Here is a 19,466-nt window from a genome sequence, read left to right as displayed (position 1 = left end):
ATGTGGAATTTTCTAAATGGAGCTGTGAGTAGATGGAAATGCACAGATGTCCTCATTTAAAATGCAAATTCAATAAGCCATTAGGAGACTGACAGGGAGAACTGAGTATTCACTTTGTAAAAGAAAATACTATCTTTCAAGGGAGTTCTCAAAATACAAGGCTTCATTAGGACTCAATGGATGAATTTCTCAGTCATACCCCAGGACCCATTTGGTCACATCATCCATTTTAATAGATCCCTAGTTAATTTACATGTTCATCACAGTCTGAGAACTAAAAAGAAATCCATTTAGAAAAGTTCTGTTACTACACCCCAAACTGGGAGAGAAGTCCCTTAGGGAATAGTAAGGGATAGCTCCCTCTTAGCCAAGAAGTCTGAGTCTCCTTAAGGCAGGGCAAAGGCAGGGCAAGGGCAGCCAAGAGGACAGCCACCTTATCTGCAAAGTGGACCACAATGAAGGACGTGCTGGACATGCGGGGTTTCTGGAAGTGCTGGCTGCTTGAGTGCCGGTCATATAGCTTCTGAACCCAGTTCTGGTCAGTTCCTTTGGGGACCTGCAAAACCACAAAATACACAGAGTGCTTTGTGAAGAGAAAAACGAACCAAAGTGTCACAGCGGAGGGGTACATTGGCTCTGTAAGGTAGAATCACCTCAAATCAGGACCTTCACTAGACCGCAGAAAGGCTGACTCAATCATGATGTTCAAGGTCACGCACAGCAGGCCACTGACCCACATGTGCGGACTGCCACCCACAGAACTGTGCTGAATCTCCAAGGATATGCTGGCTGGCAGAAGCAGGAAGTACAGCGAGGATGAGTGGAGAAGCCAAGGCCACAGGATCAGTTACACCCATGGAGCCATCTGAGGACGCTTCTTCCCTACAGCAGCATGAATACACTTGTGCCTCCCAAGCACAGCATGTGCTCCCACCCTGCTTGCTCCAGTGGAACCTGCTGCACAAAACCCACCTCTTCCCCTGGCTCATCCATACCACTAACCAGGCTCAGCTCTATTATCTTTTTTTTTTTGCTTTGGTGCCAAGGATTGAACTCATGACCTCATGCTTGCCAGGCAGGTGCTTATGCTGCTGAGCTAACTCCCCAACCCCTATTATCTTTTCTTGTGAGGTAGTTTCTGACCACTCTTGACCTTGAGTCTCCCTCTTCTGAAATTCCTTACAATTGAATTTTTATACACCCACCACATCCTCTACCACTACCACCATCACCACCACCACCACTAGTATATTTTTACTATACAATATAGGTCTGTTGAGTTCAAGGACTGACTATATATGTTACTGCTTTATTTCTTGTCCCTCGTGGACCTAGTCACACATTGGGTCCCAAGTACCTAGTGGTTGGTCTGCCTGGGACCAGTATCTCTGTCTTCCCCCCAAATATAAATTCAGACCTAGAGATTTCACTCCATTAAGAATTTCTAGAAGCACCCCTTTCAGTGTCTCTATGGATGTCCTTGAAAGTAAACAAGCACCTTGCTCCATTGAAAACAACAAAGTCATGGTAATCACAGTTCAAAGTGTCAAGGATGACAGCAACTTGTCCAGTGGAAGGTGCTCCCTCTTGTATCATCCTTGACACCCACTTACCGGAATAGGTCCAGTCCCCAGTTATGAGTCACTAATTAACTAACCCATCATTAATTTAGACTGTGCGTCTGGATCAAGCAAGGATGAAGGTGACCCTAGCCATTTAAAAAGGGTTTTGCTTAGTAAATGGATAAAATTTGTGTCATAAAGAAAGTGCTTACATACTCGAGAACAAACTTCTTAAATCCTTTGTAAGCAAACAGATTTTTCCTAACACTAAATGTGTATTGTATTGAATACACAACTAGTATTGAATACCCACAGCTCAATGTGTAAGAAATTCAAGGAAAGAAAATGTTTTCTTGAGGAAGGCTATTAATTGCACTGGGCAGACAAAAATATATTTAATTCAGCATTTTCTATAAATACGCTGTTTTATATTTGTATACAAGCACTCTGTATTTAGAACCACCAGGTGTGGAGAAAGGAGGGGTCACCCTGGTAGGGCTGTCAGGACCAATTAGGCTGAGGGCAGGAGCAAGACAGAACCTGAAGGGCTGGCCCAACTGGGGCAGCAGAACCATGAGAAAGTTCACCTCAGTAAATAAATCTGCTGGTAACAAAATCATGTTGAAGGGAAGAGTGGATTTCCAAGAGAAGACCTCATGGATGGAGAAATTCAGACTGGCATGAATTAGCAGATGAGACCAACGGTCAAGGTCAGGCAGAATACATTCTTAACAATCTCTCTTCTTACTTCCCATCCCACCTCCAACTATAAATAGGGGCCAGGGGGAATTTATTTCAATTAAGATTCTCAGATAATCCTAACACCAAATGCACACAGCGCTTTATGTTTGTCTGCAGTTTTCTACATGTTTTAGATGTACCAACTTATTTAATCCTGTGTCACCCTATGAGCTAGGTAGTATGTTTATACATAGAGAAAAGGAAATGGAGAGAGAGGTTAAATAACTTGCCTAAGATCACACAGCTGGAAATCACAGTGGACCTAGGGCATGTATTTTTTGTTACTATACAAACCTTGGGACCTTGAGCAGAAATTATTCTATCACAGAAGCTGCAATCATTAGTCTGGGATGTCCCCTGGGGACAAAGCCTGCCCCCAACAAAGCTCCAGACAGGAGATGGCTGCTAAGGACTTCCCAGCTAGTTATTCATCTTTCTTTGGTGTCCTGGTCCTCGTGTACCACTGCACCAGTGACTGCCTCTGCAGACACTGTCTAGTTCTGCCCCATGTCTGTGGCTCCCTTATGCCTACCTCTGCCAGCCTCGTATCACCACTGCACCAAAACACCTCTGACCTCAGTCTCTGAGGTGTATTCTCTGTTGTCTCCTTGCAGAAGTGAAGTTCCACTGGGCCCAGTACTATGCAACCTGAATAGCTCTCCAGGGAGGAGGCAGCTACTTCCTCTGCACCCAGCAGCACCCAATACTGCTTTGGGTCGGTCTTTAATCTTTCCCCTTCCCACTCCCCTTCTCTGCATGCTCAGCAGAAGACCAACTCCTGACAGTTCTGAGCAGACTTCTTCCTTTCCCTCAGGATGGAGGAACTCACAGAGCAACTCAGTTTTCCTTCACCATTTTTCTTTTCCTTGCTGATCTAACACCATGTAACAAGTGTCTTTGCCAAAAAATAGGGCCAAGTTTCACACTTCTGCAGATCTGGAGTTAACCTCAAAGACTCCTCCATCTGTAAAATTATACTCTCAGTGATTCGCTCTCCCATTCACAGGGCAGCTCCTACCTTCCTCCAGCCTCCAAAAGCTTCTGACCTGCCTCTGCGTGGCACAGACTGCTTCCTCCTCCATGGGAAAATGGAGGCTTTCAAGCATGAAATCTCAAACTCCTGCTGTATCGCCTAGCCTAGAGTAGCTGCATCCACAGCCACTGTCCCTCACTTCCCTTGGGGGGAAGTGCTGCCCTCCAAGCTAGCATCCCATCCACCCAGCCCTGCCTCCCGCCTCTCACAGCCAAGCTTCCAGGAAGAAAGTCAGACTTGGTATCTCTATGGCTTCAGCTCTAATTACTGAAATTCCACCTATGATCTGACCACTCCCTTGAGATTGCTCACTCCAACAGATTCAAGATGGCCTCTCCCATTGCTGAGCTCCTGAAAGTCCAGTCTGCCTCTGCCTGCTCACTCCAGACTCTCTCCAATCAGCTTCAGTGACCCCGTCCAGGGTCACTGAAGATACCACAACCCTTGATCTAAAAAGAGTAAACTCTCTGGGGAGCAGGATGGCCCCAACTGACAAGAAAGCAGAGCAATGGCTTCACAGTCTTCAGCCTGAAGGCATTGAGAAGCCACAGCAAGGATTAGGAATGTCTAACTGCTCAGCCCTTCAGCTGGATTCCGTGAAACAAAACAATCCACACAAGGCACAGCCTGCTGCTGCAGCAAGCCTGTCTTTGAGGAGCTCCATCACTGTCTCTCTGGACTGTGGCAGTAATCTGTATTTTTACTCACTATGATTGCTTTCACGGATCAAGCCATCATTTCCAGATTTCTGCTAAATGTACACATACACCCAGGAGGTATACAATAATGCCTCATATTCTATAAACCTGGACTAACTTGTTCTCCGAACAGGGAGGGGATTGATGCATGAGACACTGGATGACAGGATGAGGCATGACAGTGACTATGGCTTAATGGAGGGCGAGGACTGTCGTGTTCATCTCCCCCGCCAGCTCTCAGCAGCCTCAGAGCACATCGTAGACTGGAGAGTTTAGGAAAGAGGAGCCTGAAAGTTGAAATTTTCTACAAACACCTTTTTCCTACCTCCCAGGATAGCCAAAGCACTGTGTAGTTTGTGGCTTTGCTCTGGGTGTGACTGTAAATGCTAGAGTTTTTCCACCAAAAAGGAACTTGAGCAATCTGCTGCTGTGGTCCCCGTACCTTCCCTGCAGTTCTGAGACCTAGCACAGGCCCTGGGGAGAACCCCTCCCTGTGCTGCCTTTCAGACTGCAGCCAAGCGTGTCCACGTTTCCAACTGAAACCCCAGCTCACCGCCCTGCTTTCTGCAGCATGTCTCTGGGAAGCAAGTTTTACACTGGTTGCTTAACACCAGTCCAAGCCTCTCCTGGGTTTGTGCCCCATCATGGGGGGGGGGGTCACAGAATTCAGTTCCTCACAGTGAGACCTTATTATTCTTTCTCATCCCACAGGGGATCTGAGAGACAAGAGGAAAGGGATGTGTCCGAGGCAGCTCTCACAGTTCAAAAGGCTTCATCCTGAGGGACTCTGTGTTGCCCAGCTGCAAGATAATGCAGGAATTCTTCAAACTCTTCAGGCCCAGGGCTGTGGGTGCTTCCAGAAGGGCCTGATCCCTACATTTTTTAGAGTCAGACTATAACAGTGTAATTTTCCTACAGTAAAATGCACCCCTTTAGAGGGATCAGTTGGATGACTTTTGATAAGTTTAATGACATCGATTGATTTAAAACTGTCCTGCTAGATGCTGCAAATTACACTCAATCACTTTGACCACTCAGAACAATGAAGTCCGGGTACAAAAAGTTTCCACACTGTGGGCTTTTGTCTAACTCCTTAATGTAGCATTCATCTCTCCTCACAAGCCACACTTATGGTCTTGGCCACTGGTTTGTTTAAATGTGCCACATTCACAACATTACCTGGCATCTTGACATTCCCAGCACCCAATAGCCCCAAGAGCAGGAAGTCTGGACTTTGGATGAAACCAAGGAGCTCAGGGAAGAGGAATCACAGTGGCTGCAGGTAGCTCAGTGTCATTTTGAGCTGGTACCCCTTTAAGTCACTCTGCAGTCCGTGCCCCTCCCAGCCTCTGTGGAACCTGGTATCTCCAGGCCTCATCTCTGTTCACTGGTCAAAATATAAACTTGCCTTTCCTCCCTTGAAAGCTAGGAGGGAGAGGTTAATTTTTCCTCTCTGAGGATGTTCCCTCAAGATGAAACACCTAGTATGTGCATAACATGGTTTTGGCATTTGACGGATTGTAGTGGCAGGAATTAGATACTCAGTTTTATGTTTCTGTAGCTTGTTATAACTAAAATAGATGTCCACATTGATGTTGTACATGGTGTGTGCTCAGAATAAAGAGAAGACAGTCTTGGGATTCTTTTGGACTGGGATTATGTCAGGGTGGAAATTCTAATGCTTTGGGGAGGTCACTTTCATAACTGCTGAGCGTGGCTTGTTTTGTGGGCCTTCCTGTCTGAACCTGGCTTGTTTTGTCTACAACTGCTACCTTCTGTGTGTTCACACCATTCCTGGAAACCACCTGCCCCAGGGCTTCCCTTGGGGCTAAGGCCCATCTAACTGCTCTGTGTGCACTGGGATCAGTGTTCCCATTGCTGTGCTTTGACATTCTTGCGAGATGGTCCCTTGGGTGGTGGCGCCTCTCAGCTCCACCAAGACAAAGCAAAACAAATCCACCAGCAGCCCTACTTTTTTTGCCAAGGGGAGGTAAATCGTTGCAAATCCACTAGGCAGATGCTGGCCACAGAGCTGGTCTTCCTGAAGCACTGGGATATTTGGGTTGTGAGTAAATAGGAAAGCAGAGACCATGTTCCCTGGGGGTCCTGGTTTATGGTTAATTTTCCATCATGGAATCTATGCAGAACAGACAACCTATGCCCTACAGTCTCAGAGTTGTGCATGATCCTCACCAAGCAAGGAGAGGTGTGAAAATCCAGAGTTCACTTTGAGCAAGGGCTGGTAAGCTAGACTGGCCCAGCCCCCTAGAGGACCTGGTGGGAGATGTAGAGCTGGAGGAGCCAGACCGACAGGAAATCTCAAGAGACTGACAGGGTATGCTCCAGGCTGGGCTAGGACGCTGGCTGTGGACAAGGAAATTAAGGAGTCAATACCAAGGGAGAGAAAGGAGGGCTTCTGTTGTGATGTCAGCAGTTTAGCTAGTGCCACTTAATCCAGGAACAGTCATTTTACTTTGACTCCAACCTCAGAGACAAACACCTGACAAAGCAGAGGCAAAGCAAATACATGACATGACAAACACCTAATGCACTGAAATTATTTCTGCTTGGATACTGACTTTGAAGATAAAGCTCCTGTCTCTAAAAAGATACTGAAATATGTTAGGAGGTAAAAATGTGCCAGGTATAGGATTCGGTATATTTTTACTTTGTTGCCTATTGCTTAATTAATTCTTCCTTTTCATTTCAAAGTCGAGGAAAAAAAGAGAAACCTTCTTCAAGGAAAACTCTTTCTCCTCTCCTCCCTAACCACTGTGCCACATGCCTTCCTTTAGGGGCACAATATAGGAGAAAAGGTTAAAGCAATGGAGTTCATCCCTTTCAATACCAAAATCCATGTCTCCTAGACATTTTTATGAGTTTCTATCACTGGAGGAATGAACTGTCTACCCCTCTTATCAATCAACCAACAAATTGGGAGAGACTGTGATGATCAAAGCCAGCTGCCATCAATCCATACGACAGGAAGCCAGAAGCCAAAGTTAAGCAACTGATAAAATCCAGTTCCTCTCACCCTACACTTCTAAGCCTGTCAGGTATTCTTCTTGTCATGCTGGGTAAAGTCCATTAAAGCCAGAAAGATAGAAATCTGTGACTCTCACCTGTTACCATGCCGCACAACACTGTCACTCACAAACCATTTCACACTGCAAAGATGATCCTGGGCTTTGAGTCTTCATTGGAGAGACTTGTCTAGATGCTGAGTCCCCTTCGCACCTAGGACATCTGAGGCACCAAATCTATGCTGCCATGTCATGCCAATCCCTAACAGCTGCTGCCTATTATTATATGCCAAGAGAGGCATATATTGACCAGGATAACACTTGCCCATCACAGTCAATGCATGCAGAATGAATAACAAAGCTTTTTCCAGAACGCCAATGCCATTTGATCATAGATCAGATCCCAGCTTTGAGAGTTCACAGTTCCTTCACATCACATAGCTGCCCACTGTCCCAAAACTCAAACTTAAAACTGAATCAATTTGATGAAAGTATCACCAGTTTTACCTTACATTCTTCATCCAACAGATCCAGGATACCCAGTTTAGCTTCTATGAGATCAATACAGGGTTGGTTATCATAGAAATCAATCAAGGTCCAAGGGATCTGCTCCTTCATGTATTCTTCTTGCTCTAGTTTGAACACATGCTAGGAAAAGAAGTAAAAGGTCAAGGCAAGTGAAATGCAGACATACTTTGACTTCCATTTCCACTGAATTGTGTTCTGGGACCTGAAGGATGATAAGTAGCTATTAGAAAAGGTTTGGAAAGTATAGTCATGACAGCAAAACAGAAGAGCTTGGTGAGTGATTTCTCCATTCCTATGCAAACCTCTATTTGAGTATTTTAGTAATTTTGTGTTGCTATTGCCCAACCAATCACAAAGCTCTGTACTTGGTCTGCCATTGCTTAAAAACCTTGAAAGCCCAGACTCAGATGAGTTGGAAATCAAAGCCAGGGGATTATTTCCCTTCTCAGCACAGCTACTGGAGTCATATGACCTCGCTGGCAGGGAAGAGCCAGTTCTGAAAGCTAGTGGCACCATAAGGAAACCTAAGATAGGGTAGAGCAAAGCTGCAGCTCACTGACCTCAGGTGGAAGGGAGGTGGCGACAGCGGGGACCAACTCCAGGAAGAACGTGAGGTTTTTGGTACACCAGACTTACCAGGTTGAACTGCTGCTGGAGCTTTTCATTAGCAAAGTTGATACAAAACTGCTCGAAGCTGTTTACCTCAAAGGTCTCAAACCTGCAAAACAGAAAGAAGTAAAGACAAAAGCAAGAGAGCCCTCCTTTTACGGAAGGAATCACTATGACTTTCACAAAGCCACCCTCACCCTCTACTCCAGCCCAGCTCTGCCTGTAACACAAGCACTGAATTCCTCTGCTCCACTGCTGCACGCAGGGACCACTGTTTCAGGCCACACTGCAGACCTTCAATAGATTAGCAAAATAAAAAACAGCTATTTTCACAAAAGAAAAAGAACTACAAGTGGGAAAATTTAGGGACAGGAGAGAAGGTCAGTCATGGTTCTCTCATGCCAACCACCAATTACATCTCAGTAAACTTCTCCAGGAGATTTTAAAATTTTGAAAAAAATTACATTTATCTGTACAATTGTAGCTCTTTTTCCCAGTTAACTTTCCATTATAAACAACTGCCTGCACTATTTTTTCAAAGACATTTACATATTAATGTCTGTCTGGTCAACCAAAATACAGATCAGGGCTGTGGTCAGAAACTTGGGATGTGCAGAGGTACCAGGTAAAGGGGTGCTAAGTTCAGCTGTCCTGGATTCACACGAAGGGATCTCATATCCTGGCACTGGTCCCATACAAATTGATCATAATATAATGAATCCTTTATCCTTTATCCAAGGACACTTTGTTTTCCTAGTGTTAACAGGAAAATAAAAACTGACAATAGCATATATGGTATATCTCCAAATTCATGATTCTTTCCTAAGGATGTTATCTTAGGAGAATTACCACATTCAAAGAGTACTGCTTCTTAAAAGATAGAAGCAAATTAACTTCCAGAAAGATGGAACTAAGTTATGTCAATTCCTCACCCTTACTGCCCACTGTATGAAAGAGCTTCCTTCTCCTAACACAGGGACAACAATGTTTTAATCATCTTTGGAGTTTACATAGGGCAAGAGGCACTAATTTTAGTATATTTCAATGCATTTTTGACCATATTATACAAAGTAGGAGACATATAGAGATACAGTTGCAGAAAAAGAACATGTTGCAAGTGCAAAATATTTTCATTACTCTAAAAATTTCTCTTCTGATCCATTCAGGTTAATCTATCCTTCCCACACTGGGAATACTAATGTATTAAAGCTCTCGTGAATAGTGCACATTAACTTTTTAAAATATTTGGCTTCTTCGTAGATAAAAATGTCTTTAGATTTTAATTTCTTTGATCCTAATAGAGTTCAACATTTCTCGATATACTAATAACCTGTACTTTGTGAATTGTCTGTGATCCTTGGCAACTTTTATATTACTATAGTTTCAATATTACTTATTTGAGCTTTTCATACTTTATCTTATTAACACCTTCATTCATTGCTCAACTCAACGTCTGCCATATGGGTCCATTGCTATGGGGAGAGCTGGAGCCTGCAGAGAAACGAAGCAGGGTCCTCTCACAGGCCATATGATGCTTGGGTTTTACCTCAGGCAGTGGGAAGATTTAGAGGATTTAAGATTAAGAAATGATAATCAGATGTGTGCTCCAGAGATTAGCAGGCAAAATACTGATTTAGGGGACAGTGTATAGAACCAGAGGCAGGAAACAGCCTGGAGGACGGAGCCAGATATGATCCAGACAAGGTCTGACTTAAGCCAGTATTGAACGAGTAATAGAAATGTTCTTAAAACATTAAGGACAGTGAGGAGCAGAGGACTTCCAATGACCAACAGGATGTGCAGATAACACTGATGCAATGGACGGATTTGGTATCACTCACCAAGCTGGCGACATAAGCATTGGCAGCTTTAGCTACAAATGAGTGGCATTCACTGTGCACACTCAACAGTGGCATTAGGCTGTGTGTGGTGGGAATAAGGGGGCAGAAATTAGCATGTTTACATAAGAGGCTGAGAGACAGCAGTGGCCCTGTTCAAAAGCATACACTGACAGCTAAGATCCAAGTGTTTTTTTTTAAATCAGTTTTTATTTAATATTTACAATCAGTAAGAGTAAGGATGTATTACATATTAGCCCATACTACAATTAAGAAAACTGGGGTATGAGTTTAAAAAACCTGTCCCAAGTTAGAGGGTCAATAGGAAGAAGAGTGTTTGAAACCAGAGTGTCTGATTTCTGAGACCACAGTCTTAAGTCAGAGTGGTATGAATTCTTATTAAAAAATGAAGAAAAGATGACTTGGAAGGCTGTGCATAAAAAGGGTAAGTTCCCAGAAGGGGATATGTCTGAGACATGGGAGTGGGAGGGGGCAGTGGCACTACTACGAGGGAACCAGGGGCTGGGGATCAGGCTTCATCCAGCGTTCTCCACCATCTCTGTGTCCATTCCTTCTACTCATTAATATGAACAGCTAAATTTTCTGTTTTATATAGTGTCATGGGGGCTGGGGATTTAGCTCAGCGGCATAAGCGTCTGCCTTGCAAGCATGCGGTCATGAGTTCGATCCCTGGTACCGATTAAAAAAAAATAAAATAAAGTGTCATGTAAGCCCTTCCAAGTACTGCCCTTCCTAAGTACCACTCTTAGGAATGTTAGCGCTGCCCTGGGGAGGGTTGGGTATGGTGGCAGTGGAGTAACAGCACATTGTACAGAGTGACCACCAAAAATGGATGCATCAGACACCCAACAGGGCTGAGTCAGTGCCTGCAAAACATTAGGTTTCTCCACAATCATCTCCCCACCAAGGTGTAAAACATGGAAAAGTGGGAAATCTTGAGATCAAAGGAGTTAACTGCTTGGAGACAACCACATTAAAGTATAGCCTTTGGCCAGGTTTGTGTGGGAGGAATAATTCTAGGTTAATAAAACAAGATCAAAGGTGCAAATCCATGCTAGGATAGAGGAGGACATCCATGTACAATTCAGGCCAGGTAGAAGGTGCTTTGTGTGCCAGTCACTACCCTGGAGAGTAGCACTGCCAGCCCAGATGACAGTCCTACAGACTGAGTTATGTCACTTAGAACCACATTCCCTCCACTCTCCCAGAGAAGCTGCTGATAACAGCCAAGCCAAGAGAAAATTTAATTAGTAAAACCTGAAAGGAAGATTTTTTTTAAAAAAGCCTCTCCAGCAATTGGCCAGATAATAGTGACTGGGTATGCTGGCAGAGCTCACACTGAGCATTACAGATAGAGGATTTAAATCTCTCTCACTTGTCATTTTTTGAAGGTTTACATTGGTAGCACTTCAGAAAGAACATTCTCATTAATTTGAGATGGCTGAAATTAGCTCATAATTTCTTTATTTCTAAGATATTATCTGGTAACAATTCCTCTGCCATCTAATATAATTACTGTAATGCCAAGGGCCAGAGATGAATGAGAGGGTCGGGTAGCTTAGAAAATGACTAACCTCGGTAAGCTACAGTCAGGGAGACACAGCCACTTCTCTTTTACAATGGAATTATATTTGTAGTAATTCTTTCCATCAACAGAGATGACTTTTAGAAATAAACACAATGGGTCAATTTATAGTTCATAGCATTAAACTGTCAAAAAGATATTTATATACTAGAGAGAAATGAATTTCTCCTATAAAATCAATGCTGAAAATATTCAGACCAAAATCCTTGGGTGGGAGGAAGGTCAGAGTAAGGTTGGGAATGGCATCTGCACTCCTGGTGGTACAATGGTCAGCCTTACTTCAATTTCCTCCTATCTTCAAAATGTCAGTTGAAAAGTATATAATTTCCTTCTCATTCTACTCCAATTTCAAGGTGTAGAAAGGACCACAAATGCCTCTAAAAATAAGAGCAACTGCTGCAGAGTTAGACGGCAATAAAAAGACATCAAGCAGTTATTCTGAGTTAATTATTAAACTCCATTAACCTCTCACTCTACAAGCTGGAGAGAGAGAGATAGAGAGAGGGCAGAGGGCCAATGTGCCACTTCAAAGCTGGGCAACAGTTTGGAATCTTCTAGCCTACCCTATAAAGATCACTCTTAGGCAGTCTACCTTTGGGTTACATATAGAGGAGGGGTTAAGGAAAGGATCAAAAGTCATACAGGAAAAATAATATGGAGAAATTTCTTTCAGATGAGCCTTTTCAATTAATTGTAAACACTACTGCACTTGGACCAGCTCAGAGAAGCCCTGAAACAGAGTGAGAAAAGTGATCCAAACATCCTTTTAGGTCCCTATCCATCCTGAAGTTGATAAAATCAACTTGGAGTGCACCAGGGCAATGCTCTGAATTCTTTCTAAGCAATTTTGAACTGCTAACTGCCTCAAGTCCTTCAAATGGCAGGGCTTGAATTCTGTCCATGTGCTTCTCTCTGCATCTAGATCCAACCTCCACCCAACTCACCCTTCAGAGAGAACACAGGCCAAGGCATTGCTCATCCTCAAAGCAAAGAACACTTATTCTTCTTGAGAGCCTCAATCCACTCAATCTGACATATTCCCCACCTCCTGCTCCCATTTATGGCTGGGCCTACAGTTTGGGGCAGGAAAACGCTCACTATATGGTAATCCTCTCCAACCCATAAGCCAGCTGCTGAAACAACTGTGAGAGCTGCCAGGAAGAGCAAGTCCCTGTCCCTGCCTGAAAGAGCTACTGGGAAAACGATAAAAAGTTGAGATATAAAAATTTTCAAAGGGGCATAAAGTGTACGTGTGAGTTTGGTCATGGAGAAGGGTGCTGGCATGGACAGAGAGAAAATGGGACTTCCCCAGCACCTTAGAAACATGTGGGAGGACCACACTCCAAAGGACAAGCTTCCCCAGGGAAACTCTAGGAGGTTGTATTTGGCTTTGGATCCCTGGGAGTTGTATTGCTTTCCTGGGAGGCTGGAGAGTCCAAGGTGCATGTGATAGCTTCAGATGATCTGGTAGGTGTGAGAACACTGTGGCCAGCCATGCATGTCCACCCCAAAAAAGGCATGTTCAGGGATCTACTGGGCCATCTAGGACAAGGTCTCTGTTCACAGACTAGACGATAAATATAATCCATGGCAACCTTTTCATACTAGCCTGGAAGAAGCTGGATAGTTCTTTCTTAAAAACTATTTTGGGTCTGTAAAATTATCTGTAAATTGATTTTGCAGAGCCAGACCAAGAAAACAAGACAAACCAAAAGAAAAAAATTTCTTTCATCAAAAAAAAAATAATAATAATGAAGGAAATAGTGGTCTAACCTATGCAACAGGAAAAGATATCTGTAAACTCTATTTATAATAAGATGCTACTATCTAAACTATGCAGAAAACTCCCAACACTCAACAACAAAACCTTATTTTAAGTGGGCAAAGGAACTTGAATAGACAATTCTCCAAAGATTTACAAATAGCTAAAAGGTACATAAAATGCTAAGGTACCTTATTACTCATTAGAGACAGGCAAATCGAAACCCTTCAGATATCACCTTATACCCAATTTCATGACTACTTTAAAAAATAGTGTTGGCATAGATATAGAGAAACTTTAAGCCTTATGCAGAATTGTTAAGAGTGTAAAATGGTGTAGTTGCTATGGAAAAGTATGAACATTTCTCAAAAAATTAAAAAAAATAATTACCACATAATTGAGCAATCCAATTACTAGAATTAAAAGCAAAACGCTTAAGGCAGAAGGATCTCAAGTTTGAGCCCAGGCCAAAAATGTAAAAGGCTTGGTATGTAGCTCGGTGCAAAGATCTTGGGTCCAATACAAGTCCAAGGCTGAGGTGAGGGAGGGACCTTGAAGAGATTTTTGCATACCCATTTTCACTGCATCCATCTAAGGATAAATCTTATAAATACAAACAATGGAACATTAATTATTAAGCCTTAAAAGGAAAGAAATACGAACACATGGATGAACCTGAAGGACATTATGCAAAATGAAATAAGTCAGTCACACAAAAAAATACTAGTTCCACTTATATGGGATACCCAAGAATGATGGTTACGAAAGGACTAGTGAAATGAAGAATAGTGGGGCTTGGCAGGCCTAGAGTTTCCATATTGCAAAATGATATAATTCTGGAAAACTTTCAGTACAATGGGAATGTAGTAATAGTAGTCAACTATTCTGAACTGCTGAATTAAAATGGTTTCATGCTATGGTTTCCTCAATGACAAATTTTAAACATCTTTTAAAAATATGTATCATTAAAGAGCACTAACAAGAGTTGGATACTAATTTTGCATTAGAAAGTACTCAAGAAAATAACACACAAGCCTAAGAAAGATATACAATTCCAGCAAATTCCATTTCCTGTTCCTACAGCTCCAAATTCCCTACTTCCTTTCCCTGGTGTCTCCCTCAATGTTTTTAGTCAGTATATGAACCTATTACACCTTGCATCGCTCCAAAAGTCTGTAAGACAACTTTCCTCAGCAAGAATATCATGGCCATTTTCAAAGCTCTTGCTATCTTGGCATTTTCAAGGCTGAAATCAAAGATCAACAAATGTGTGTTTTTTCCCTAATTTTATTGCCTCAAGAAAAAAAGAGGAATGAAGGACTAAGGTTGCAACTGATCAACCCTATAGAGCCAAATGCTGGTTTATGCGACATGAAAGGGAAACCCCAGCTGAAAGCCGCCAGCCTCTCCTCTATTAATTTCATCCCCTGCCTGCTAAGAAACACCCTGCAGGCAGTTTCACAGAACAGCTTGGCTCGTGTTGGCTAAATTGCTCTGGATATTGCTTGCTTTGCACTTTTCTGAAGCTGGGACTGTGCGGCAAGGTGAAGGGTGTAAGGGTACCGGATGTCTCGAACCATGCAGGACAGCCTGAGGGAGTCCACAGCCTGTGCTAAGTTTTTAAGGAGTTCACATTTTCTACTCTACAAGCTACCTATCAGTCAGGACAGCATGCTGAGATGAAATATATGGAATGATGCTAGCTTGGTGTGCCTATTCATTTGTGTGTGTGTGTTTATTCACTCTAGACATTGACTCTAGTGAGATTTTAGATATTTATGGAAAGTGTAGGGCAGCTCACCTATAGTACAGAATCTTTTTCATTTCTGCCTTTAGAATGAGCCTGACTGCTGGGTCAATAATAGACTAGGTAGGTGCTGCGATTCATCCGGGGACAGTCATCTCAGTGGAACAAATTAGTGTCCACTCAAGGGGGGATGACAAGAAGAACAACTCCAGCTCACTTTCTAGCTTTGCGCAATTCTAACCCAATGAGAGGGAAACACCTGCTTATTCATTTCTTCCTAACAAATGGGGTCTGTTGTACTTGGAAACATCCCACCTTTCTTCTCTTTTCTCCAGATGCCCACTGTTTTGATTACAAGTGACAAGGAGTAAGAAAATCAAAGGTAGCAGTCAGCCAAAGGGCATCTTCTGTGGGCACCAAAGTAACTCCCTTCACAAACGAGAAAGAATGATAGGTGGTATTCTCCCTTTCCAGCAGTTGGTGGCCAGTGGTTGGTGATAGGAATAGAAAACAAAAATTTAAAAAAATTTTGAGTTCCTTGATTCCAAAGGAGATCGGACGCTCTTCAGAGGGAATGGGTATGAACAAAGCTTAATGAGGGAGTCAACTTGAAAGGGAAGGAAGGCAAAGAGTCTGAGTGACAGGGGCGTTACCCGCTGTGCTGTTCACTTCTGGTGACTGGGGATAGCCACTTTAAAAAATACAAGTGAAATTCAATGAGTTTCTGGAAGGTGCCTGAGTCCATAAGAGTAAAATAGAAGAGACTGTAACTGGTACATGGAGGTGACAGGAAATAGTTCACATACTTTTAAGTTTTCACCAAAGGTTCTTCTTTTTTCTCCCAGAATGAGAAACCATGTCACTAACATGACAGACCAGAAATATTACCTCGAGACTCAAGTGACCTGCTCTCTAGTGGTCAAACATTTAGTTTTAATCTCCTGGGCGTTCATGATGCAGAAGAGAGTCTGGAGCAAGCCCACATGTGTAGGATCTTCCTGGCAGACCAGATTTCTGGGAAGCATACATATTGTATTTAGGGAATGGCTGCAAGGGCATTCTCAGCACCAGGGGCCCAAAGACTGCCAGCTTGTTCATGCTGACCCCAGCTCATCCCTAACTTTTTCTCTTTTCCTTTGCCCATAGGGTAGAAGTTTGGTATTGCACAGAGACAGGAGAGCATATCTGGGCATTACTGGAGAGTAAATCCCTTTATGACATGGTTTAAAAATAGGCAAATTAGCTTGAGAGAGAGAAAGGATTTAAAAAAAACAGTATGACTTGAAGGAAACAACACTAAGGTAAGAAGGTTTCCCCCGTGTGCTGGTCAGTAGCCACATGCCACGTGGCCTGTGTCACAACCTGTACTCCCTAGAAGTTGCTGGTGGATGCTCTCAAAGGAAACCATAGTCTGCTCAGAGACAACAGAGACATACAGGGCAGGAGCTGCACTAAAACTAGGAGACTGTTTCTGGATTTTCACCCCTTCTACTGACAATTATACCTTTCAAATCACAGACCAGATTTCCCTGTAATCTATGTCTCTACATCTCTCCTTTGGATAATCACAAGACCTTGGAAAAAATAAATTCAATTAGGCTAATTAAATGGCAAATATAAGCAAAAAATCCTAGCTTGCATGAGGCCAGGTAACAGCAGGCGTGAAGCCCAACTCCCAGAGTCTTCCTATCAATGAGCAGACTATCATGTAGGATCCTTGAGAAGGTAGTGACAGTTCTTTTCAACTGAAGGCATTGTTAAGAACATATGTAAATAAATGGAACAGTGGCATGACGTTTTACATCACAGGAACAGTGCGGTCCTAATATTTTCATATACTATTCACAAGTCAGCATACTAATCTTTCTGAACCAAAACATCAGTAAAATTAAGATTCTCGTGCAGGCAGATTACAGAATCAGGAGAGATGCTATAGCCTGGGTTTCTCTGGGTCTTTTTTCTGAAAGCAGCATCGAAGGTCAGTATTGTGGGAAATCCAAGAACTGAAAATACTCCAGGTAAAGGAAACATAACACATAACCCATTATTGATAACCAAGCACTGGGTTCCTAGACAGCACAGACTGTCCTATGCTCTCACAAGGTTGAGCACAAAGCAAGTGCTCTACTGACCAGAAGGAGAAAGGCTGTCCAGTTACTTAGTTGAATTCCCTGAGAATGAGGGCCCCTAGGAGAACAGATCCTTTCATCCTTCGCCTGCGTGATTCTCCATTGTTGGCATCCCATCAACCATGAGGTTTCCTTTCAAACCTTTTCTTCTTCCCTCCTTTCTATCTTCTCCCTTCCTCTTCTTCAGTATCTGGGTCAACTTTCACCCGCTGTACTTTCCCTGACAATGCAAACGAGTAAGCTCTCGCTGGCCTTCAAACTCAGAGGGCACAAATATTCAAATCCTCTTAATTCAACATGTTCCTGAGATTTATAAAGCCAGAAATCATGTTCCACTCTTTCTCCTCCACACCCTGGGCCACCGTTCTTCCGATGCTGCACTTCTGTGAGTGTGGTTTCTATTTTAAAACAAAGCCATGACTTCTAGGATTTAAAGACTCAGGAGGTTTTAATCTATTATTAGCTTAAAGAGGGTAGGTCATGGGTAGAAAAGAAGGAAAGGGGGGTGCCACCCCACTCATATGACATCCAATAATTCTAGCTGTATCTGGAAAGGAATTTCACTTGACGTTTCAGAAACTGAAGACCATAAAGGGGCTACAATTTTTAGTCTTTCAGTTATTGGTGACATCACCAATACAAATGCCAGTTTCCCGGTGGCTAGTTAAGTACACTTTCTACCATGCCATACTGTCTTGGCCTGTAAAATACACACTGTGATATATGAGTCTTTTCAATCAGCTTAGGATTCTGAGAGGCAAAGAAACATCTAGAATGATCACTCAACATGAATCTGTACAGCACAGAGCAAAACTACAGTTTTAAAACCACCTTGACTGATGATATAGTCAAAAAGTTTGGGTGGATGGCTGAAACATAACTGAGACACATAATACCTGATTAACTTCCCAAACGATGCTAGCTAGGCAAGTCACTTCCCTTTCTGGGCCTCAGTTTCTCCATCTAAAAATGGATGCCTATAGGGTTTCTAAATGGAGAAATTACCAATGCTAATATAAGACCTATTTTTTCTTAGGTCTGTTCTCTTTATTGTAGGACACCTAACATCTCTGCTCTCAGGCCAGCAGTAACCTCAGCCATCATAACAACCAAAAAGGCCCCCAAACATTGTAAGCTCTCCTGGTTGAGAACCACCGGGAAGCTCTTGAGGCCCTTACTGCTTCTTAAATGCCTGTATGAAGACAATACTGACCAGCAAGGGCAGTGAAAGGTGGGAGGGTGGGGGCAGGCCTACCCATAGATGTCCAGGACCCCGATGAAGGAGTGCTGCTTGATGGACGTGTGCAGGGCCTTGTTGATGTGCTCCACAATCCAGTTGAAAAGTTGGGCATAGATGTGCTTAGCCAGAGCATTGCGAGCATTAACCACCTGCTGCAGGGACATGGTCTTGACATAGGTCTCCGAGGTGGTGACCAGCTTGCGATGGCACAGCCAGTGCTCCATTTGACTGAGCTCCACCCCGAGCAGGCGACAGAAGTTGCTCAGGTGTTCATCCTCAGGCTGGGGTAGGAGGGAAGATAGGTTCAGGAAGAGCATGGAAGACAAGCCCCCCACCCCAACTCCATTTTCTTTCTTGTCCAAAAGGAAAACAGCGAAACCTAAGACTTCCCAGAACTCTAGAATCCTATCTCCTCCAACTGACATACATACGCGCACATGCGCGTGCACACACACACACACAACTAGATGAACAGCCTGATTAGGGTTGCTCAAACTGATCATCACACCTGCTAATGACTAAAATTATCAGGGATTTCGAAAACAAAACATCACTATGGTCTTGTCCCTTCCCCTGCACTGCCCAGCGGCTGCTGTGAGCAACAGGTAGGAGGAGATTGCCTAAGTGAAGAGAGAAGAATAGAATTGATAGCTTAGAAATGGACAGGAAAAAAAAAAAGTAGATAATCCAACCAGAGAAAGAAGCCAAAAAACTGAACCTCGTACTTGTATCTGTAGGGTTTCACATGCTTAATGACAGTCCAGAAAATGGTTCTCTTCCTCTGTCTCTGCCTCAAATGTACTTAGCTAAATGCTTGAAATGAACCTCAGACTCTAAGGCTGGAGGGGACCCTCAAGGCATTTGGCTACCACTTGCCTCTAGACTTTAGCAGAGCAATGTGAATGGAGCAGAGCAGTAACTGTTTTCTAGGTCAACAGGTTATGGAGAAT

General features: G+C 43.3%; 1 protein-coding gene across 2 annotated transcripts in view; it reads right to left on the bottom strand.

Annotated features, from left to right (window-relative positions):
- Positions 1-19,466, bottom strand: part of Myo5b (myosin VB) — a 359,763-nt gene that overhangs the window by 121,662 nt on the left and 218,635 nt on the right. For both annotated transcript variants that reach the window (XM_063231700.1, XM_063231701.1), the window contains exons 10-13: positions 18,532-18,797; positions 8,222-8,303; positions 7,565-7,705; positions 434-556 (exon numbers count right to left, since the gene is read on the bottom strand). In XM_063231700.1, coding sequence (XP_063087770.1) covers positions 434-556; positions 7,565-7,705; positions 8,222-8,303; positions 18,532-18,797 — 612 coding nt within the window. The remainder of the gene's footprint in view (positions 1-433; positions 557-7,564; positions 7,706-8,221; positions 8,304-18,531; positions 18,798-19,466) is intronic.

The sequence above is a fragment of the Cavia porcellus genome, unplaced genomic scaffold (genome assembly GCF_034190915.1).
Source record: "Cavia porcellus strain 051 isolate PalLab524CR breed Dunkin Hartley unplaced genomic scaffold, mCavPor4.1 scaffold_20, whole genome shotgun sequence".
Lineage (NCBI taxonomy): Eukaryota > Metazoa > Chordata > Mammalia > Rodentia > Caviidae > Cavia > Cavia porcellus.
This window is presented reverse-complemented; position numbering and strand designations above follow the sequence as displayed.